Genomic DNA, 24,413 nt, shown 5'->3' on the forward strand with positions numbered 1-24,413 from the left:
CCCCCCCCCCCCCCACCTTCCAAGTCATGAATTTCTCTCTTATTTTGGAAATTAGCATTATCAAGATTTTGTTTGCATTACAGTATAATGCCAAAGTAAGCATGTAGTTTAATGGAAATTTCCAGCACATGCCATTTCAATATAACAAAAAAGTGAGGCATTTTTTAAAAAGATACATAAGGTACATGACAAGTCACACACTGGGTTGGTATAACTTATTTGGTTTGTTTAATTTTTAACCCTTCTACCCCCAAAGGACGTACTTGTACGTTTCACAAAAGCCATCCCTTTACCCCCATGGACGTACCGGTACGTCCTTGCAAAAAAAATGCTATAAAAATTTTTTTTTTTATATTTTTCATAATTTTTTGAGAAAATTCAGGCATTTTCCAAGAGAATGAGACCAACCAGACCTCTCTATGACAAAAATTAAGGCTTTTAGAGCAATTTTAAAAAAATATACTGCAAAATGTGCTGGGAAAAAAATAACCCCCTGGGGGTTAAGGGTTGGAAATTTCCAAAAAGCCTGGGGGTAAAAGGGTTAATTGTTTGGTTTTTATATGTAATTTACTAATATATTCTTATCTTCACTTATTTTAATCTACTTTGATTTGCTCCTTATTACTTCTTTCCTCATTTTTTTATTACAAATATTTCAAGGCATTGTGTTGCCATATCTCAGTTAACGGACAGTGACTTCCATCTCCCTTCTTGCAATGATCCATTATTCTACCACATCTAGGTAAGCATCATTCAGGGATTTGAAATTTGAAAAGGTACATTAAGATCGTCAAAGTTTACTTGTTTCTGATATACTGATGTATTAGAGAAATGTTTTATAACAAAAATTGCTTTTACTGATCAGCAACTCGACATAAGTAAAATAAGGTTTTTTTTTGCTTTGTGCAGACATGTTAAATTACTTTTATGATCCATAAACACAAATCTCCTAATTACTGTGGCTTGTTTCCTCTGTATCTGATTCGTTTAGCTGAGGTATCATTGTGTGAAAAGTGGTCTCTGCTTGTATCAATACTCTCCTGGAATGAAGATACAATAGTTGCTTTTATTATTATCCTCTATGGTTACTCACAGATTGCTGGAAATTCAGTGAATATTCAATTTCAGAATCAACACCAAGAGGGATTTTCTTCAGCGCTACACCTGTGCAAATTGTTCCAACAAATATTAGAACAAGGCAATGAAATATCAGCTCACGATTTCTTCAGTCGTTCACCTCAAGGTAAAATACAGTACTTTAGTTTTAATGGATTTGATATTTCTTTTTTACCTGTAAGTGACTTCCATATATTGATGGATTTAAAATTATACTTACTAGTAGTTTTTTGTGTTTCATAAGTTTATGAATTGCATTTTGATATGTTAATACACATGGCTAATTTTTATAATTTCTATGAAAACTTAACCCTTTTACCCCCAAAGGATGTACTGGTACGTTTCACAAAACCCATCCCTTTACCCCCATGGACGTACCGGTACGTCCTTGCAAAAAAAATTTATAAAATTTTTTTTTTTCATTTTTTTGATAACGTTTTGAAAAGATTCAGGCATTTTCCAAGAGAATGAGACCAACCTGACCTCTCTAATGACAAAAATTAAGGCTGTTAGAGCAATTTAAAAAAAATATACTGTAAAATGTGCTGGGGAAAAAATAACCCCTTGGGGGTTAAGGGTTGGAAATTTTCAAAGAGCCTTGGGGTAAAAGGGTTAATACATATGGCTAATTTTTATAATTTCTATGAAAATTTTAGATTTTTTAGTTATTGTGTGCTACAAACTTATTCTTAATGCATTGCACTGTTTCATTCCTCAGATACGTATGACGTTTTGCTACAGCAAAAGTAAAATTCTAATATAGTTCTGTATTCATTATATTTGTATTTTATTTGAAACAGCACAAGTTGCCTTGCTGAACCAGAAGAAATCATCCAAGAGTAAAGCAAGCTCTGAGACAAAGAAACAGAAGCCTAAAGCTCAAGGTGCTTATGAGACACCGAAGTCAACTCCCAAGAAATTATTGTTTGATGATCCTAATTATGAGGTAAGCATCTACAAATTAGTAAGTACACTTTTATTTCTTTGATTAGTTAGTCTTTCGGTTCTATAGAAAAATTCATTGTTAGGTCTTCTTCTTCTCCTTCTTTGTCTACATCTTTTCCCACTTCTATGTGGGGTCGATGTTTCTGGTCAGCTTTCTCCATCTACCTCTATCCCACACTTCATCACTGGTTAATCCTTTTGATCGAAGGTCATCCTTGATACAGTTCATCCACCTTTGCTTTGGTTTCCCTCTCCTTCTCGTTCCCTGTACCTCCATTTCCATCACTCTCCTCCCAATATACTTTTCATCTCTTCTCATGACATGACCATACCACCACACTCTACTTTCTTGGATATTATCTGATAGTTTTCTAAGTCCTGTGGTACCCCTAATTACCTCATTTCATATCTTATTTCTTCTTATCACCCCACACATCCATCAATAAAATATAGAGTTTATATATATTTTTTAAAATCTTTATTAATACGGTATACCAAGTGGTAGACTATCCTGGTGATTTGTATGAGTTATGTGATGGATCTTTCAATAAGATTATGATTTAGGGTTTTTCATTTTGTGTATGCCATGAAGGAGTTTATATTTCCAAGATAAAAGTAGAATAAGCATTGTTGTAGACTTATGGAATTTTCATAAATAGTTTTGTTGTTACAGTATTTTATTATCTCCTTCACAGTCTGTGATGTCATCCAGAGAAAAGAACAAATTGCAGAGTGCTTTAAAGGCAAGAAAAGCTGATAATCAAAAGCTTGTCAAGTTCATGAAATCTCACGAGTGTATTGAACGTTTGTGGAAAATATATAAGGAAGAAATCCCTAGTGAAAGACACAACAAGTTTAAAGATGAAGAGTCGAGAAAGAGCCTTCTGTGGATGGGCATTGGTCCCTTCCAGTTAGATGATGGAGATGAACAGGTACATCAAAAAACTTTAAGCATTTTCATCTTGATTAGATACAGCACACTTTTATGTTGTTATTCACTATTGCCATTTATTATTTTATGAAATAATCCTTAAATAACCATTAATATTATTGTAAGTACTTGGGATCTGTTGTTGCAGCAAATGGTGGAGTGGAAGCAGAGTACGTCAGAGAGTGAATGAAGGATGCAAAGTGTTGGGGGCAGTTAAGGGAGTAGTAAAAAATAGAGGGTTGGGCATGAATGTAAAGAGAGTTCTGTATGAGAAAGTGATTGTACCAACTTTGATGTATGGATCGGAGTTGTGGGGAATGAAAGTGACGGAGAGACAGAAATTGAATGTGTTTGAGATAAAGTGTCTAAGGAATATGGCTGGTGTATCTCGTGTAGATAGGGTTAAGAACGAAGTAGTGAGGGTGAGAACGGGTGTAAGAAATGAGTTAGCAGCTAGAGTGAATATGAATGTGTTGAGGTGGTTTGGCCATGTTGAGAGAATGGAAAATGGCTGTCTGCTAAAGAAGGTGATGAATGCAAGAGTTGATGGGAGAAGTACAAGAGGAAGGCCAAAGTTTGGGTGGATGGATGGAGTGAAGGAAGCTCTGGGTGATAGGAGGATAGATGTGAGAGAGGCAAGAGAGCGTGCTAGAAATAGGAATGAATGGCGAGCGATTGTGACGCAGTTCTGGTAGGCTCTGCTGCTTCCTCCGATGCCTTGGAAGACCGCGGAGGCAGCAGCAGTAGGGTTTCAGTGTTATGAAGCTTCATCTGTAGTGGATAATGGGGGAGGGTGGGCTGTGGCACCCCTAGAAGTACCAGCCGAACTCGGTTGAGTCCCTTCTCAGGCTGGGAGGAACGTAGAGAGGAGAGGTCCCCTTTTCTGTTTCATTCGTTTGATGTCGGCTACCCCCCAAAATTGGGGGAAGTGCCTGGGTATATGTATGTATGTATTATTGATTTCATGAATAAACAAACATACTTGTTTGCAAGCAGCATGCAATCACTAAATGATAAATTTAAATGGAAGGACTACTTTCATAAGGTGTTTCTTCAAATGTCATCACTAGCTACAACAAACACAAACCCATCAGTTAGTGGCTTTTACAAGTCCTAAATATTATTCCTGAATAAAAATTGGATAATTTTGTGGTCAGTTGTTAACATATTGGATGTGTGCTCTTGTCTTGTGTCTATCTACATTGAGTATTAATTTTCCATCATACTATGCTGTTATCTCTTATTGGGTAACACTTGGTTATACAGTTTTTCAGATTAGGATGATCTTTGAGGTTGCTATTGTTCCTGGCCCACATCTTTTGAAGAAATTTAGAGTCATTGAATGGTCCTCTCTTCATTTTGGTTGCAGAGAAAATTCTCTATTTCCAATGTATGTCCTGTACATCTTTGCCCAGAGATACTCTAAAGGTGTATGGTTCTAAATTGTTGATGAATGTCCTGAGTGTCTTCAAAGGGGGATTCATACCAGAAATGGCTGGCTACTAATCATGATCTTTGGCTCATTGCCAAAATGAATTGCTTTGTGAAGTCCTTTTAGAGTTCATCCCCTGTCTTGAGTGTCTGGTAAATCAGTGCTATTTACAATTTTGACAGTGAACTTAGTAATTTTGGCTGTATTCTTGGGTTTGGCTTATTCCAATGCAAGATAAAATGGGTTGTCAAAAGCAGTCTTTTATTAATGAATGTCTCAGGTAACCCCAGCTACTTTTCATGCTCTTAGTCTGTCTGTGCTGCCTCGTACCTAACCTGCCGACTTGTCACTCGTCATGTCTTTTGCCCTGTCGGTTTGCTTAGCATTGGTTAAGCTCACCATCCATCTAGCTGATGTCCCAGTTGTTAACTATTATTACACTTTCTGTCCGTGCGATTTTCAATTCGTGGGAGGCTCGGGATCGACCAAATTCTCGCATAATTGGGAACCCTACTGTACATGGCCCCCCCTTTTTTTTAACCCCCCCCCTGATCAGTGATGTTAAGAGAGTAGTAAGTATTAGGTTGTATCACTGATGTTAGTTGCCATCAACTGCCAGATGGTGTTGTGTTTCCCAGAGGGAGAGGCATTTTGCAAAGGGAGAGAACAGGAAATATTTATTTTCTGGTAAAAGTTGACACAGCTTCGAGTAGAAGTAATATGAACATCAGGTGAGTGTGAAAAATAAATTTTAATGTTTAACTTCTTTGTATTATTCTATTGTCTCTTGTTTGATTCTATAAAATTTTTGGTAAAACTGCATCTTTGATGCTTTGTACACGGAGAAAGGATTTTAGATATACATTTAGAGTTTTTGAAATATTCTTCAACCTGAAACTGAAAAAATATTCTGAATGTCTTGAACTCGGAGATTTTGATGTATAGAAAAGTAATGAATTTTAGTTATAGCAGGATTATTGCTCATGTTTATAGTTAGCCTTTCTTATTTCATGTGATTCTGTGTTAGAAACTATTTTTAAATTTTTTCTGCTTGAATGATACTATCTCAATTAAATGGTGATTTCTTTTTGGTTTCAGATTATGTCTGTCATAAATGTCTTCAAAAAAGAGATTCTTTCCAAAGATCCACAGGTTTCCAATGCCAGCGATTACGTAATTCGAGTTTGGATTCCAGAGGTATGTGTTAAGCAGTAGACTATTCATACCATAATTGATATTATTTTTACTTCTTTTTGTATCTGGCGAGAGTATGCAATATGAACTAGACGGAAGAAAGTTTAGGCATTTGCTCTTGCAATGTTAATTTTTGTACACAAGCCCTGTCAAACAAGGAAAGTTTTATTTGTTGGATAGCAAAGTGCAAAACCAAAATGGGCTTATTTATATACAGGATATTGTGTGTGGGCAGATTTGTATTCGTTCGTTTTATGCACGAAAGATATTTAAAAGCTTCTTGTTAACCTAATAGGTGAGTTACGTGTTCGTTTGACTCTCTAAGGAACTTAGGATTTCTAGTGGTTTTCATTAGCTTACCTTTGATTGTTATTAAATGTTTAAAGGTCACTAATGAGGAGCAAAGTCAAGGCATAGGTCATTGTGCTGTTGCCTAGGGCTGTAGAGACCAAACATACACTCATAAGACTAGCTCCCAAGCCCTTTCTTTGCTCACATAGGATATAGGAGAGCCAAGAAATGGCTGCTAATTAATCACTTAACAGGTAGTCCTATGAGCCTCTGACCCCCTCACTCCTTAGCCAGGTTGTGTGCATTGTGAAAATCTGAGACTTAGACTGTAGACTGCCGCAATCGAAGTTGCTAGTAATGCCACTAGAATATCTATTCAATGAGACAACAGAGTCATACTTACAGATTGCCAAAATTACCTTTCCTTGATTGAGGTGATTATTACGGAAAGGTTAAGTCAAAGAAATTGAGCAGCCAATTTGACAAAAATCAGATGAAATAAAAGAAAATTAAAAGGTAGAAAGCAGTGTACTGAACACTGGATGGGAGACAGAGTCAGGTGTATAGAACATGTAGTACTATCTACAGTGTATCATGTAAGGTGCACTGATAGTGGAAATGCCTTAGGAGGTGTCGTGTGTCATACGTGATCAAAATTCTATAGTATATCTCCTGCCTCACAATGGTTAACCCTTTTACCCCCAGGCTATTTGGAAATTTCCAACCCTTAACCCCCAGGGGGCTATTTTTTTCCATGCACATTTTGGTGTATATATTTTTTAAATTGCTCTAACAGCCTTAGTTTTTGTCATAGAGAGGTCAGGTTGGTCTCATTCTCTTGGAAAATGCCTGAATATTCTCAAAAAAATATCAAAAATATGAAAAAAATAATTTTTATAGCATTTTTTTGCAAGGACGTACCGGTACGTCCATGGGGGTAAAGGGATGGCTTTTGTGAAACGTACCAGTACGTCCTTTGGGGGTAAAAGGGTTAAATGAGAAATAGTTACAGTATTCTCGATTAAAGAAGCATTGTCATATCCCTTTCATATTTGAGAACCAATTCGTACATAGTAAAGTCTCATTTTCAATATTAAACTTAGCCGGTGATCATATAGCTGTCAGCTCTGCTGCCCGACAGAAAAACTTAAGGACAAAATACGCCAGCGATCGCTATACAGGTGGGGGTGTACATCAACAGCGCCATCTGTCGAGCAGGTACTCAAGTACTCCATGTCAACACAGAACCAATTTTCTCTCTGTCGTGCCACTGGCAAGACCTACTAAAATACGCTGTTACTAACTGGATTTGTTTTCACAACTATTTGGTGAAGTACACTATTCTAGTTTTGAGCTTTCGCTATGCAGGGGTTTTATCTTCATCTCAAAACTTGAACTCGTTTTGGATAGATTTAATTATGGTGACTAAGAGAGTATGGACTCTCTTTCACTTTTAAATGGCCGACCCTTCCCTTAGACGGAAGTGTGTTTAGGTTTTTAGTAATTTTGCTTAACACGTTATAGATCTATATATTTTATATCTCTCCGCCTTTATTAGGCCTCTTCGATTAACTTTCCATTTATTATAAACATATAAAAAGAAATTTTTATGTTTTGTTTATTTGCGACCTTTCCTGATAGTAGGCGGTCCTAACTTGGAACCGAAGTTAATCAACGTTGAGCCCGTTATATCGTATTTAGCCTTTAAAGAATTTAAAACTTTTTAAATTTAATGTTTTATGAAAGAATTTCTTTGATAGTCTTCGTACTGTTTTCAAAGATGAACTAACGTTTAGTTTTTTTTAGACTACGCAGTTGTTGACGTTCAGGACGTTCAACATGCGCTCTATCGTTACGATAGAGAGAGAGTGTATCACGGTTTCACTTTGCAGTAAGAGTAAATCGATTCTGACGTTTCGTTCATTCTTTCTTAACTTAAATGGTTTAAATTCTAAATTAAAGGAACTTTTTATTTGGAAAACCTTTCAGTTTTTTCCTTTAGCCATATAACATGTTTTTTTTGACGATATATAATTGGGCTCTTCTCTCAGGTGCGAATTCAAGAGAGAAAGAGAGAGAGAGATAGAGACGGAGGGAGAGAGAGGAGAAAAAACGTTCCGTTCAAGCGGGTAACGTTGTTCTCGTGTCACTCTCCTCCCTAGTCGCTGTACGGGGAAGAAGGTAAAAGGTTTCTAGGGTTTTATTCTTGTCCCCAGGCTATGTGCGGTGAGAGATTGTAAACGTAGTTTAATTGAACTAGTAAGAAACCATGGACCAAGGTCTCGCAGCTTATTAAGCGCAAGTCGGTCCCTTCCGCGCAAGTCCAACGGCCCAGTTGTAGCCACTGGGTCAGTTCGGACTCGCTGCAGTCTTCCGACGACTGCTCACCTCCTAAGAGAGGCAAAGCGGTACCGCAACAGGCAGTAACACCGTCTGTTGCCGCACCTGCTACTGTAGACCCTAGTGGTCTTTGCTGCAGACCATGCAGACACAGTTAACATCTTTAATGCAGGAGTATCGTGCGGAGAAGGTTGACGCTGCACCCGTTAGCCTACAACCAACCAAGGTTGTGCGTACAGTAGACGCTGACGCTACCTGCTCCCGCACTCCGCCTGTGAGAGTTCCACCACCCATGCGCAGTGTACCCTGCCAGCCGCACGTTGACGTTCACAGACGCACGCTACCCTCCGTTGACGTTCGCGAGTTACCACAACAACAGGAGGGTGGAGTTGCTTTGTTTTGACGCTGTGCGTCAACCTCCGCATTCTAGAGTTGTTTTGACTGCTCAGTATAGACAGTCAAAGCAGTCTCGAGTGAACACTATGTCCTCACGCTCCTGTTGTGGTTGACAGTTCAGTTGTTGACAGTTCACAGTCTATCAAGCAGTTACATGACGTTGCCTTCTGGTCTGCTACTAATGCACCAGTGCTGTATGTCCTCACGCACCTGTTGTGGTTGACAGTTCAGTTGTTGACAGTTCACAGACTGTCAAGCAGTTACATGACGTTGCCTTCTGGTCTGCTACTAATGCACCAGTGAGAGACTCACTGAGATAACCTAGCTTTTATCGGACAAGGTTCCTGTAGATGAGAAAGTGCTGTTCTCCCTCCTACTGATATTCCTTTGAGGACTCTGTCATTTGGAGAGGAGCCTTAAGCTGCTTAGCCTCCTATGGACTTTAATTAAATCATGATGATTTTTTTTAAGGATCTTCGTCCGGATCTTGTAACTGCTGCTCCTCGTTCGCCTAAACGTCAGAACTTACACTAGGCCTAGCTACTTCGTAGCCGTTGTTGTTAAGCTAGTGCTCTCTCGCTCTCCTAGAGAGCGTTACGTTGGCTAGGCGACTGGTTTTTGCACCAGGACGAGTTTTAGGGATACAGCCTTTGATTTCCCTTCTTTTAAACTGGCTTATAGAGCGAGAGTCTGATAGGACATGAGAAAAGTTCTCGGCTTGGAAGTTCATGCCTCTGCCCAAATAGACTTCTCAATTCTGGTAGACTCGCCCTGGCGCCTAGCCAGGAGACGCTCCAAGTTGTTTACAGGTCAACTTCTCAGCTTTTGTCGAGCCTTTGAAGTTTTGCTGTACTATTATGTCACACATAACAAGGCTTCCAGGGATGGTAAATGGTTCCGCCTCAGTCGCTAACCCCGTCTGTTGCCACACCTGCTCCCGTAGACCCTTAATGGGCTTTGCTGCAAGACATGCAGTCCAAGCTTGTGTCCTTGATAGAGGACTTAAATGCGGAGAAGAACCTTCTGGCCAACAACCTTCCAACCGGTTGGTTGTGCGCCCTGTTGCGCTGAGGTATCCTACTCGCGTCTGCCAGTTGAGGTGGTTCCTCCACCGATGCGACCCAGTGTGGGTTGCCAGTCGCACGTTGACGTTAAGCGACGCTCGGAGGTGGTTGTTGACGTTCGGTGTGTCACTAGGAAGACGTTCAACAACCAGCAGAGGTGACTTGTTGTGACGCAGTGCGTCAACCTCAGCAACCCGGTAGGGTGTTGACTGCACAACCCAGCAGTCTAGACAGTTTCGGGTTGACGCTGTACTTCCTCGCGCACCCATGGTTGTTGACAGTTCACAGACTGTGCAGCAGTGCCATGATATTGCGTCCGGCTCCGTCACGCATCCACCAGTGCGACCGGATTCAGCGAGTCAGACGTTGCCCACTCCGTTGCCGTTTCCTCATCAGTTTCGGATGAGGAACCCTCTGATGAGGACGTTGCTGAACAAGACGATCAGCCCCCAGCCCTGCTATCCATCCAGAAGATGCTGAAGAAGGAACGCTGCCCAGTCAGGCTGTGGATGAGTCTGGTAGGGACACTGTCATCCGTGGATCATTTGTGTCACTAGGAAGATTACACCTCCGTCCTCTTCTATACCATCTAGCTTTTCACTGGAAAAAGGACAAGACGCTAGAAGCGGTCTCGATCCCGGTTTCCGTAAAGTTAAAGTCTTGTCTGACTTGGTGAAAGGACTATATTAACCTTAAAGAGGGTCTTCCCCTGACTGTTCAGACTACCAACCACGTTCTCTTCTCGGACGCATCGGACGTAGGCTGGGGTGCGACATTAGACGGTAGGGAATGCTCGGGATTATGGAACTCGAGTCAAAGGACAATGCATTTCAACTGCAAGGAGCTACTGGCAGTACGTCTGACCTGGAAAAGCTTCAGGTCTCTCCTTCAAGGCAAAGTGGTGGAGGTGAACTCGGACAACACCACGGCTTTGGCGTACATCTCCAAGCAAGGAGGGACCTACTCTCTGACATTGTACGAGATCGCAAGGGACCTCCTCACCTGGTCAAAAGGTCTAGACATTTCAATAGTAACAAGGTTCATCCAAGGCAACTTGAATGTCATGGCAGATTGTCTCAGTCGGAAGGGACAAATAATTCCAACAGAATGGACCCTCCACAAGGATGTATGCAAGAGACTTTGGGCCACCTGGGGCCAGCCAACCATAGATCTCTTCGCAACCTCGATGACCAAGAGGCTCCCAATATTTTGCTCACCAATCCCGGACCCAGCAGCAGTTCATATAGATGCCTTTCTACTAGATTGGTCACATCTAGATCTATATGCATTCCCTCCGTTCAAGATTGTCAACAAGGTACTGCAGAAGTTCGCCTCTCACGAAGGGACAAGGTTGACGCTAGTTGCTTCCCTCTGGCCCGCGAGAGAATGGCTCACCGAGGTACTTCGATGGCTAGTAGACGTTCCCAGAACTCTTCCCCTAAGGGTGGACCTTCTACGTCAGCCACGCGTAAAGAAGGTACACCAAGGCCTCCACGCTCTTCGTCTGACTGCCTTCAGACTATCGAAAGACTCTCGAGAGCTAGAGACTTTTCGAAGGAGGCAGCCAGAGCGATTGCTAGAGCAAGGAGAACATTCACCCTTAGAGTCTACCAATCGAAGTGGGAAATCTTCCGAAACTAGTGCAAGTCAGTATCCGTATCCTCGACCAGTACCTCTGTAACTCAAATAGCTGACTTTCTCTTATATCTGAGGAAAGAACGATCTCTTTCAGCTCCCACTATCAAGGGTTACAGAAGCATGTTGGCATCAGTCTTCCGTCACAGAGGCTTAGATCTTTCCAACAATAAAGATCTACAGGACCTCCTTAAGTCTTTTGAGACCACGAAGGAGCGTCGTTTGGTTACACCTGGTTGGAATTTAGACGTGGTACTAAGATTCCTTATGTCAGACAGGTTCGAACCGCAACAATCAGCCTCCTTGAAAGATCTCACCTTAAAGACTCTTTTCCTGATATGCTTAGCCACAGCTAAAAGAGTCAGTGAGATTCATGCCTTCAGCAAGAACATCGGATTCTCATCCGAAATGGCTACATGTTCTACAACTTGGTTTTCTAGCCAAACACGAGCTGCCTTCTCGGCCTTGACCAATATCGTTCGATATTCCAAACTTATCGCATGGTTGGAAATGAACTAGAAAGAGTCTTATGTCCTGTAAGAGCTCTTGAGTTCTATTTAAAAACCTTTACGAGGCCCGTCTGAAGCTTTATGGTGTTCAGTTAAGAATCCATCTTTGCCTATGTCAAAGAATGCTTTATCCTATTTTATCAGACTGTTATTACGAGAGGCTCATTCCCATCTGAATGAGGAAGACCAAACTTTGCTGAAGGTAAGGACACACGAAGTTAGAGCTGTCGCAACTTCAGTGGCCTTTAAACAAAATAGATCTCTGCAAAGTATAATCGACGCAACCTATTGGAAAAGCAAATCAGTGTTCGCGTCTTTTTATCTTAAGAATGTCCAGTCTCTTTACGAGAACTGCTACACTCTGGGACCATTCGTAGCAACGAGTGCAGTAGTGGGTGAGGGCACAACCACTACAATTCCCTAATTCCATAACCTTTTTAATCTTTCTCTTGAAATGTTTTATTTTTGTTTTTGGGTTGTCCGGAAGGCTAAGAAGCCTTTCGCATCCTACTTGATTTGGCGGGTGGTCAAAGTCATTTCTTGAGGAGCGCCTAGATTAGAGGTTTTGATGAGGTCCTTTAGTATGGGTTGCAACCCTTCATACTTCAGCTCCTAGGAGTCGCTCAGCATCCTATGAGGATCGCGAGGCTCAGTAAGGAAGACGTACTTAAAAAGGCAGAGTAATTGTTCAAGTCGACTTCCTTACCAGGTACTTATTGATTTTATGTTTGTTATTTTGAATAACTGCTAAAATGGAATACAAAATACTTAGCTCTTAATGTAACACATAATGCTGGTCTCTACCCACCCCCCTGGGTGTGAATCAGCTATATGATCACCGGCTAAGTTTAATATTGAAAAATGTTATTTTCATTAGTAAAATAAATTTTTTAATATACTTACCCGGTGATCATAAATTAAAGGACCCTCCCTTCCTCCCCAATAGAGACCCAGTGGGCAGAGGAGAAAATTGGTTCTGTGTTGACATGGAATACTTGAGTACCTGCTCGACAGATGGCGCTGTTGATGTACACCCCCACCTGTATAGCGATCGCTGGCGTATTTTGTCCTTAGGTTTTTCTGTCGGGCAGCAGAGCTGACAGCTATATGATCACCGGGTAAGTATATTCAAAAATTTATTTTACTAATGAAAATAACATTTTACTGAGCTCTTAATGCTTGCTAACTTTTCTGTTATCTTTTCTCACATATTCACATAACGGGGGAGGGTGTGCTGTGCTACCCTAGCAGTACCAGCCAAACTCGGTTGAGTCCCTTGTCAGGCTGGGAGGAACGTAGTGGGGAAAGGTCCCCTTTTTTTTTTCATATGTTTGATGTTGGCTACCCCCCAAAAATTGAGGGAAGTGCCTTGGTATATGGATGGACATATTCAACTAAGGTAAAGCCAGTACTTCAACAAGCAATATTCAGTAACTTTCAACAGCCATTATTAGTAGCCAGCAAGTAATGACCACATACAAAGTTTGGGTTTACCCATACACCACAACACGTATTGTATTACACCATGAGAAACACAAATGGGAGTGGACTTTGTTGTGGATATTACTAAAAAATAAGGAGGCTTTTTCAACAATGGATATAACTGTTCTTCATTTATTGTAGACAGGTTTATTTAGAAATAGGGCATGATCTCTTGCCATTGTAATTTTTTTTGTATTTACCCTTTTACCCCCAAGCTATTTGGAACTTTCCAATCCTTAACCCCCAGGCATTTTCTTTTTCAAGCACATTTAGCAATATATATTTTTTAAATTGCTCTAACAGCCTTAATTTTCGTCATAGAGAGGTCAGGTTGGTCTCATTATTTTGGAAAATGCCTGAAGTTTCTCATAAAGTTATCAAAAATATGCAAAAAAATGTTAATAGCAGTTTTTTGCAAGGACGTACCGATACGTCCATGGGGGTAAAGGGATGAGTTTTGTGAAACGTACCAGTACGTCCATTGGGGGTAAAAGGGTTAATATGACATCTGCAAACCAGTATAAATATAGATATTTCATACCTTAATCTCCATAAATCAGATGACAAATTATGAATTCATCATAATGTTCATTATGAATGACATAGATAAATCTCTCCTTTTTACCCTTTTAACTGCCCATATCGGTCATACATATTATCAGAACTGAAAAAGGCTGAGCTTTATATAGGAATGAGATTATTCACCAGATAAGGATGTAAAAGAGAATTTCAGATTATACAATCCATGTAATATTGTATATTGAAAAAATAGTGTCACTGTTGATACAGAAATACAGTACCCAAAAACCAACATATATCAAAATTTACAAATCTGATAGAGAAGTAACAAGGGAAGGAATTGTAACATAAGAAATGTCTGGTAATTATGGCAAAGATCTTACATTGTTAACAGGTTTTTGGCCACTACAAAGATTTGCTGTTCTGCGTAATGGGCATAGCTATCAAAACACCTAAAATAACCACCATACAGTATTAACACACTGGTGATCCCGGCCATGACAAAATCAGTCAGGGATATGACTTTTGGCCAGGGAGCAGTGATATGTGTCAACCTACTTATGATGACATATAGTAGCATTATTAACAAAAGAATAAAGATAGTAAGAAATTGAAAATTGCATTAGAAAGCTGAATAAATTTACCATATAACACTTATGATTTCATGAATGGATGATGCCAAAGTGTGGCATTGGATCCTCACAGGGTTAAGATGAGATTTTGGGGGCTGCGAGGCTTGTAGCCAAGGTGCCGAAGGAGAGTCTCTTCGAGGTTGCGTAGGTGGTGCCTGGGAGGAGTGAGGGACTTCCACTGATGGTCTCCTATGCACTTGCCACCTCATGGGGGGAGGCCTATGTTCTACGTCCTTCATCCTCCTTACCCTCTCCATGGTGTCTTCCACCATCTTGAGGGGAAAGATGGATTCATCCCATACTGAGGAATTCCTTAACTTCCTTGCCTCCCTGTCCGACAACTTCCTTATAATCTTGCTGAGGACTGTGTCTCTCTTTCGCAGAACCCAGTTCGTGGCCATCGAGAGAGATTGGGAAGACAAAAACTTGAGGGCCTTGCCCCCTGAACTAATTAGATCTTTCAACAAGGACTGATTTTCAGGAAGGGAGAGATCATGTGATGCTTGAAACCCTACCAAGGTGCAGGCCCACCAGTCTAACCAGGAGGATACGTATACCAGGTCTTGAGCCATGTCCTCCATCATGGAGGTCTCCGTCGGGGAAAAGCAAACGGGGGCTGTGGACGCCCTGTCCTCTGCGGCTCCTTGGTTCAAAGAGGTCACTGCTGCTTCCACTGCGTGGGGCCCTCCACGACGACCCTCTGGCACGTAAAACCTCTTCTGAGTTTTCAGTCCCGGCATCAACTTCGAGGAACTCTGACTTCTAGGGGCATCAGCTAGACCTGCCAGGTACCTATCTATGTGCTCCATCCCCAGCTTGACGTCAGGAGCTAGAGGGAGAGCTAAGGAAGGTTTCTGCTGTACTGGACCTTCCACCAACCTAGTCAGTCCGGAGAGCCAGGCCTGTTCCGCCGAGAGCTTGGGCTCGTCAAGACGGTGGTGGCGTCTTATCAGGGCCAGTACTTTACGGTAAGAGGAGATGTCGTCAGACGAGCACTACCTCCCTTCCACCAGGGCCTCCGTCACCAGTTCCTCCGCACAGGTACCCTCCGTGGCGGTGGGAGGGGCATCGCTGGACGGGTCTGCCCGTGGCACGGGCTGCTCTGCGTGGGCGAGGGTATCCGTCATGGGATTACCTTGGCTTGCGGGAGACTCCGTGGCTGTGAGACTCAGGCGGACCGACGGGTGCCCTTGGTGCTTAAGGAAGTCCCCCAAGGTGCCCGTGGTTGACGCCATGCCTTCTGTCCGACGCAGCGCGTCCTTCCGTTGGGAAGAAGAAGCGGAGGCCTTCACTGGATTAAATTCGTCACGGGGGGCTTGGTTGGACCACCCCTGACGTAAATCTGGTCTGAAGGAGGAGGACGATGGGTGAGACAGAGGCGACGAAGCTCTAGGGAGCCACCCGGAAGCGGCCGCGGCTGTGGTAACCCTAAACAGCTCGCTCCCGGGTACCGTGATGCTCACCCACTCCTTCGACTTACTTCTTTTCGCCTTCTTCTTGGAGGACTTGGACTCCTCCTTTCTTTGTCCGGAACGGGAGCGGGACTACTTCTTTTTCCGGGACTTCTCCCGCTTCCTCTTCGTAGATTTGCCGTTATCGTCCTCCGACGAAGAAGAGTCCGATGACGCGGATGACGATGAGGAGGAGGAGGAATCCACCGAACTGCCTGAAACGTCCAACACCGCAGGGTGGACTCCACGTCGCTTCTCTGGTGTCGGGGGTTGAAGAAACACGGGCGGGAGCGTAGATGGGGGTGCTGGGGGAGACCGAGTGAACCTCCTGTGGCCGAACCATTGCTCGAAGTCTTCTTCCCTTCTCAAGGGCGACCTGAAGGGAGTCCTTGGCGCCTCCCACGCGGAGGGGTCTGAATTAGACGAGCTTCCTTTCTTGGCGTCTCCCCCGGCAGCTGAAGCACTTGAAACATACATTCATGACTCTGGGGAAGTATCAACACCTGACTGCCCCCACATAGGATCTACAGTGGAGACGGGACCTGTAGGCACCAGGACCTCGTCTCCCACGCATACTCCCGCACTTCCCTCAGGCCCCACACATGCCTGCACAACTCCAGAATTCCCGTCCACAGGTATATCAGACTCTTGGGGAAGGGCAATGGGCCTCTTCCCCGCAAAGGACTTACCTCATCCCCTACCCTGGGTAGGGGAAGCAGGAAGGGAGCCCCGATCTGACGAGGCGCCTGGGGAAACCAAAGGAGAAGACACGTTGGCCTTCTTGGGAGACTTCTTAGCCGCTTTCTTCTTTTTGGTGCGGAAGAGCAGCCACTGGATCTCACTCCAGGACTCGCACTCCGGACACGTGGAGGTAGGGGAACACACTTTGCCCCTACACGTCGAACACAAAGAGTGGGGATCCACTTCGGGCTTAGAAAGGAAAGCCCCATAAGATTTCCCGGCCACAGGCCCAGGGCAACGACGAGGCTGCTCCATAACACAACACTAAGTCACCAAGAGACACAGGGATACTAAGGAAAGGATAAGGAAATGAACACGTGGGTAGCGCGTGGTAGACACAAAGGGTCGCACAGGGTAAGAGAGAGCGCGGCGAGATGATAATCACGTCGCGACCAGAAACTTACTGAGTAGACGACCTGAGCTTGCATGTTTTCCGACCCCGGGTCGCCTCAGGGCGCGTTTCACTCCGCCTGAGGTTAGCCCCTTAGAAAACGGGAATAGGGTAAACTACACAAAAAGCTGGTCGGTTAGGGTAGAGTTACCAGTAACTCCTAAGAAGGTAGTTCTAGGTAAGTATGTTAGGAAAAATACAAATTACTTAAAAATTTGTGATTTGACATTAGACTTCTTTAGAAGCATAGCCTGCCAGACAGTTCAAATAGTCATTGTATCTTACCAATAGGTCACACTGCTTAAATCTTAGGATCATGGGCCTTTTGATTTATGAGAAAAAAAATTAATCTCCTTCTCCATACATCTGTGCCCAGTTTTACAAGAACTCTCCCCATCGTTAGGTTCTTACAATATCTCAGTGGTCATGGAACTGCAGATGTACTTTCTATAGTGCTATTATATTACTTTTCAGATATAATTTGGTTTTTTGTTCCATCATTATATACAAACCATTTCGCTCTTTACAGTGAAGATATATTTCGGCAACAGCTGAAACTAGCCATAAGAGTTTTAGTGAGGTGTAGTTCACCCATAGTCAGCGGGGTGGTAGACCAGCCACTTCACTCACACCCGCACAGGTAACATTACATCACTTTTCATTTTGGCTCAGTAGAGAACAGATGTGCTGTCATTCTCTCCCGTAAACATATTTACTTTGTTAAGAATAAATACAAATTTGTATAAAACTTTATGACTTTCCCTTTCTCTTTCAGAGTTGTGTCCATAAGGATCTACCCTGCGGGTTTGCCATGGCACAGAAGGTTGCCGCTGCGGCACCTTCATGCCAGCCATGGAGACATATTCTCAGGGCTTTTGCCCTGTGTACAGGGGTCACACCTGTTCCCAGGCGTCTCCGTATAATGAGTGTAGGGAGTGGCCTCCCTCCCAGTGGCAGCAATAAGGTAGGCAGCAGAAGAAGAGGGTAAAGAGGGATTCTTCCCCTTCAAGTTCTTACTAAAAGGCAAAGAAACCTCACCCACTGACTCCGTCTGCTTGTTTCTGTCACTCTGACTCTGCTCGATCGGTTGAGTAAGATTTGTTGTCCTTTGACCCCCAGGTAACCTTACAGTTTTGAAGTCTCTGTTGCTTCTCCTAGAGAAGCAGCGCTGACTTAGGCCACTGAGGAGTCTCTCTACACTGAAGACATGATCAACTCTCGCCTTCCTTGGGGTTTGCTGATTCCCTGTGCAAGGAATGGCTGCGCATGGTCTTTCAGTTTGGGATACAGCTGGAGCGCATAGCTGCCTCCCCAGGGGTTAATTTCGATCTTTACCCCTGAGGCTCTGAAGGTCACATACCAAAAGTCTCTCGTGTCTGGCCATAGCGACCTTAGCGGCTGATCGAGCACAATACTGTCGGCCTGCTTTGGTAGACAACGTGAGTAGATACGGATGAGTACCCCTCGGGGTTACCTGTCGGGGCATCCCTCCAGAGTGAACCCAGGAACTAGTTTTGACTATCTTCCGCTGGCAGCACACAATGTCGACCTTCAGCCTGACCATGCTCAGCACATTGATGGGAAGCAGAGTGCGCTGCTTGGAGGTCCACCTCCAAGTGTTGGGAAAGATGCCTTTTGCCAGTTGGAGGTGTTGGGCTGCCATACAAATACCATTCACGGGAAAGGCACACTTCGCCAGAATGGTCACCCCCCTGGGATGTCTGCAAGCGTGTGCTCGATTCGTCGGTGCTTTGTTCTAGCTCTTCGAAGCTTGATGACGATGGCGTTAGGCGGTTCTTGCCCCTTGCCATCCTGTCCGTAGGACACAACAAATCGCTTGTCTTTTTATAAGGCCAGGTTCTTTGAGATCTGTGCCTAGGGATTCAGCCTCCATCGTGTAGAGAAAACCTGTTGTTCTGCCTATGCACCAGCGCACAGCTACAGCCCAGCCTTCTTTGTCTCCTTGCAAGAGAGCATCTCACATAGGAGAGGGGAAGGCTGCTCGCTGATCTCCTACAGAAAGAAATACGAAAAGATTGTAGAATGTCTTCATCTAGAGCTCATTCGTTCAGAGAGACACAGACCCTAGTCTAGCGGGCAATTCTTGCGCGGTACCATGCACCCAACCATTGAGCAAGGTGGGCAGCCCAGCTCCTCTGCCTGACGAGGGTCTGCATGCTCTCCCAACTATGCTCTATGATGTTTTAGTCATTTTTTATCTTATTATTTCCCTTATGGTACAATATACATTCATTAAAAAAAATCCTGATACTGTAGTGTATTACAGTATTTTTACTTTAAACAAATCCTTAAAACACGCCATTCAATATCGTCAGCTCAGACCGAGAAGTTTAAGCAGACATTATCCATTCTAAAAAAGTCTTGACTTTTAAAAAGATAATTTTACCTCATTAAAGCAATTTTTACTTTTGTTTTCAATTTTGGGGTGTATTTCAGCCATCAATTATTAGTGACTATTTTTACTCTACAGTATCATTGAGTGTTGTTAGATACAAGTAAGTGTTTTGTTGAAAGTTATGCATAGCATGGTGTGGCTTGACTAATTTTACGAGTCCTGGTGATGATTTTCAGTTTTTACTAAAGTTGTGTTAATAATGAACAGTTATATCTGAAAAGTAGTAAGAACTAAATACCATGATAGAAAGCACAAGAAAAGAATTTAGTGCAATACAGTGGGTTACCTAATATATTAGTCAACGGCAGTTAGGTAATTGCCAGTTAATTAGTAGGTTTTGAGTTGACCCACACTAGGGCAGCAGTTATTCCCAGATTCTCACTTTCCGCACCTATTTCTGTTACCTAATCCCCACAAAAAGCGAGGGATGACCGTAATTTCTTTCCCCTTCTCTGAAGGATCTTGCCTTGTCGTTCCTCAAGGACGTCATCTGCGCATCATGACTTTATCGTCCTTTAACGAGACCATTGGTGCCCTAGGTATTTCCTTGTCCCTCAAGTACTATAATTTCTTTCTCCTTCTCTGAAGGGCCTTGTTTGGTTGTTCCTCAAATACTCTAATTTTTTTCTCCTTCTCCGAAGGGCCTTATTTGGTCTTCCCTCCAGGACTCTTAATTTCTTTTTCCTTCTCTGAAAGGGGCCTGTTTGGTCATCCTTCAAAGATATCATCTGCACATCTTGACCTTCGTCGTTCTTTAACGAGGCTATGGATACCTTAGGTATTTCCTTGTCCCTCACAGACTCTAATTTCTCTTCCCTTCTCTGAGGGGCCTTGTTTGATCGTTCCCTGAAGACGTCATCTGCACACCATGTATCTTACTGTTCTTTATGAACGTAGTCTCCCTGTTGAGTGCCTCTTGTCTGTGCTCCAAGATCCTGATCTCCTTTTAAGTGTGGTTTGCTTATCCTGTAAAGCCATGACATCCACATTGCTACTCTATTTTACCACTGGTTCTTTGTCACGTAAGTGCATCCCATCATCTGAACTGACTGTTGGTTACTCCGATTCCGCACGATCAATCTTGTGAGATGAATCCATGCCCTGTGAGTTATGTTAAATTCTTCCCTCAGTTATGGATCTATTAATTTCACTGTCATCACTTCTCAAATTTTTTTTTAACAACGGACAGTCTTGCCATAAGTCGTATTTCTGCATATTTACTGCATTTATATGAATTTATCATTACTTTATTTATCTTTTAATAGTCTATCCAATTAATTACGTGAATGCCGTTTCACTCTTATCACTTGTCAAATCCTGTACTCTTACTTAACCCTTTACTATTCTATTTGATTACTTAGACAAATATTACTTCATTTGACAGTGTACTTGGCTTTGCTATAATTCTTGTATCATTTTATAATAATTTCATTCATTTTCATTTTAATTTACCTTTACATACCCTTATTCATAATTTACCTTTACATGCTCTTATTCATCCCTTATTAATCATTTATATTACTTACCTGAATATCACTTCACTCTAATTTTTATGATTTCTATTTAACCATAAAAGAAACCCTTTCTGGTACAACCCAGGAGCATAAGTGGTGGACTACCCTTAAATCTGCACTCTTTAGTGTAGATGCAAAAGTTCTGCCTTTACTTAAATCAGATAGATGGCTGTGTCACTCACTGTCCAAAGGGATAGGCAACCCTTATGGCTGATGTGTTTGACGTTAAGCAGAGTAATAAGAAACTCAAACTTCCTCATTCCTGTTTTCCTGAGGCTAAGCTAACTAGTTTAGCTTTCGATCTCGTGAAATTAAAACTCTCTTATTGGACCTTGATGCTTATGGAGGTGTAGAACTAAATGGTATTTTTCCGTTGTTTTTTTATAAAGACTGCAGATTTCTTAGCTCTAAAGTTATCTGTTATTTTGCGCAAGTTAGTGAGAAGAGGAGCTTTTAGCACTTCTTGGAGAATTGGTGATGTTACTCCACTATGTAAATATGTTTGTAGTAGCTTAAGTCCAACTGATCACCGCCCAGTTTCCATAACTCCCATATTATCTAAAGTTTTTGAACGCCTTTTGGCAAAACATCTTAATAGGTTTTCTGAAGGTAATCATCTGTTCCCTAGTTTGCTATTTGGTTTTCGTAAAGGCCTCAGAGCATGTGATACCCTTCTTACAATCTCCAATGCTGTACAGAAATCCTTTGGTTGTGATCAGGAAGTTTGTATGATTTTAATGCTGCCTTTGACTGTGTTAATCATGAGGCCCTTGTTTTCAAACTTAAACAGTTGGGAATGGGTGGGTCATTTCCAAGCATCATTATTGAATTTTTAATTAATAGATTGCAATGAGGTGTTGCTATGGGACCATAGCGAGTATAGGAATGTGATGATGGGTGTTCCTCAGTGTAGAGTTCTTGGCCCATTACTTTTCATATTATATATACATGACATGTGGTTTGTCCTAGAAAACAAGCTTGTTGCTTTTCCAGATAATGCTACTCTCTTTGCACAAATTCCATCTCCTGAATGGTAGATCTGGGGTTGCTGAATCCCTTAATAGAGATTTAGCTAAAATTAGTGCATGGTGCAAATTATGGGGTATGGAGTTGAATCCTAACAAAGCTCAAAGAGTGATTCTAAGTAGGTCAAGCACTGTGGCTCCTCAACATCTGGATCTCAGCATTGATAATGTTTCTTTAACTTTGTTTGACTCTTTTAAAATTTTAGGTGTGATTTTTGACAGCAAATTTACTTTAGAGAAACACATTCGGTCTGTGTCTTCTTCAGTTGCACAAAAAATTGGCTGATTGAGAAAGTCTTTTAGGATTTTCGGTGATCAATCTATTCTGAAGAAGTGTTTTAATTCCTTAGTTCTACCTTGTTTTGAGTATTTTTCTCCTGTGTGCCTTCAGCTACTGATTCTCATCTTAATTTGTTGGACAGGAACTTACGGTCTATTAAATTTCTCATTCCTGATCTAGATATTAATCTCTGGCACCGTCGGGCAATTAGTTCGTTAATGCATGTTGCATAAGATTTTTCATAATTCTGATCATCTTTTACATTTAGATCTGCCCAAACAGTTCCATCCTGTTCACAATACTAGGCATGCAGTAAGTTCTAATAGTCAGGTCTTCTCCATCATGAGGCTCAATACGACACAGCATTCTAGAAGTTTTATTCCAGCTGTGTACCAAGTTGTTGAATGATCTTCCTAATCGGATAGTTGAATCAGTAGAACTTATTGCGAATGTTTTGATGTTGAACAGGTTGATGTAAGTCTTTTTATAGTTTATATAGGAAATATCTGTTTTTATGTTGTTACTGTTTTCAAAATATTCTATTTTCATTGTTCATTATTTCTCAAATTTATTTATTTTCTTATTTCATTTCCTTTCTTGGCTATTTTTCCCTGTTGGAGCCCTTGGGCTTATAGCAGCTTGCTTTTCCAACTAGGTTTGTAGCTTAGCTAGTAACAACAACAATTAACAATTAATTGTTAATAAATAATAATAATAATAATAATAATAATAATAATAATAATAATAATAATAACAACAGCGAGGTTGCTTTGTCAGCCTTGCTGACTGGAGGTTAGTGAATGAACTAGAAAGTTTCTCAAGGAAAGTTATGCATACCAATGATAGGAAGCAGACAGTTATGTCCTTTCTATCTGACTGTGTTGCATATTATGAATCATAGACAGCAAAGAGTAAGTCTCTGTATTAGAGTTGTGGTATCTTATTGGAAACGTCCCCAACTCGCGTTCCGTTGTTTGGGAGTTGGAGCCCCACTCAAGCCCAATTTTCAGTAGTGTCTATAGCCAGTGAAAGAACAAGATAGGGCATTCAGTGTCCCATAATCAATTAAATAACGTCCTAGCCTTACTTGTAGTCTTGGTTTAGGGTACTTTAAACTCAATATTGACTTTCTAAATACTGCATTACTTTATCACCTAATTATTCATTTAGATAATAGAAATCTTGATTAATGTTGAACTATATGTACAATTTACCAAACCAAAAAATTTAACCACTGATCTTGTGAGCTAAGTATGGATGGTTTGGGGGTAGCATATAGATCTACCAGCTGAGTCTCCAACAATCATTCCCCGAGGCTCCCTCATCCTACCTTGGATGGAGGGCCCTTGGGCTCTGATCTTATCCAAGTATGGTCGGTTTCTAGGATATTGTCCTTTCCGTTGTCTTTGCTACTCATGACTGACCTTTAAAGCATGCCCATTTCATCACTCATACCACTCCAAGGAGGGAGATCTCTGTTGTTATATCAGAACAGGCTACATATTGTATATGTAGCAAACTAAAGGAATACACCACATGTATTTCCATACTTTTCCGTTCCAGGAACATATCGTGATGCAAGGGACCAATGTTTTAAACCATTCTGGCTCACATTAGTTATTTTAAAGACAGGATTTTGACCAGTCGTAAAGCAGCTTCCAACTTTGATATATTTTATGCAGTGTGTAATTTAGATGTCAGCATGTTTATAACCTGTGCAGTTGCCAAGCACAGTATCTGAAACCTCTTGTATGATTTCAGGACAGTAAGATTAATTGCTGTAATTGATGTATAAATACAGTAATGGTTTTATATGAAAAAAAAATTTAACATTCATATCTCATCAGTCCAAGGCTATATATCACTAAAACCTAATGAGATTTTAATGATTTATAGTCAATATCAGTAAATGGAAATTATTAGAGTAAAATTTTTTCATATTAAATTAATTTATTGCCAGATGCTATATATTAGTTCTTGTATCTGAAGGACTCAACCATGTGCTGAAATTGTCCAAAATATGTTATGTTTTATTGCAGGCCATCAAAGAAGCTTTACGTGTTGTGAAGAAGGTTCCTGAAAGTGAGCTAGATGATGCTCTATATAAAG

At 41.6% G+C, this 24,413-nt stretch overlaps 1 protein-coding gene across 2 annotated transcripts in view; it reads left to right on the forward strand.

Moving 5' to 3' along the window:
• The window catches only part of LOC137641389 (uncharacterized), a 211,212-nt gene that overhangs the window by 185,643 nt on the left and 1,156 nt on the right, over nucleotides 1-24,413 (forward strand). For both annotated transcript variants that reach the window (XM_068373907.1, XM_068373906.1), the window contains exons 8-12: nucleotides 1,129-1,243; nucleotides 1,917-2,062; nucleotides 2,757-2,993; nucleotides 5,523-5,621; nucleotides 24,344-24,413. The exon at nucleotides 24,344-24,413 is cut by the window's right edge and continues 1,156 nt beyond it. In XM_068373907.1, coding sequence (XP_068230008.1) covers nucleotides 1,129-1,243; nucleotides 1,917-2,062; nucleotides 2,757-2,993; nucleotides 5,523-5,621; nucleotides 24,344-24,413 — 667 coding nt within the window. The remainder of the gene's footprint in view (nucleotides 1-1,128; nucleotides 1,244-1,916; nucleotides 2,063-2,756; nucleotides 2,994-5,522; nucleotides 5,622-24,343) is intronic.

This window comes from Palaemon carinicauda, chromosome 5, assembly GCF_036898095.1.
Source record: "Palaemon carinicauda isolate YSFRI2023 chromosome 5, ASM3689809v2, whole genome shotgun sequence".
In the NCBI taxonomy this organism is placed as follows: domain Eukaryota; kingdom Metazoa; phylum Arthropoda; class Malacostraca; order Decapoda; family Palaemonidae; genus Palaemon; species Palaemon carinicauda.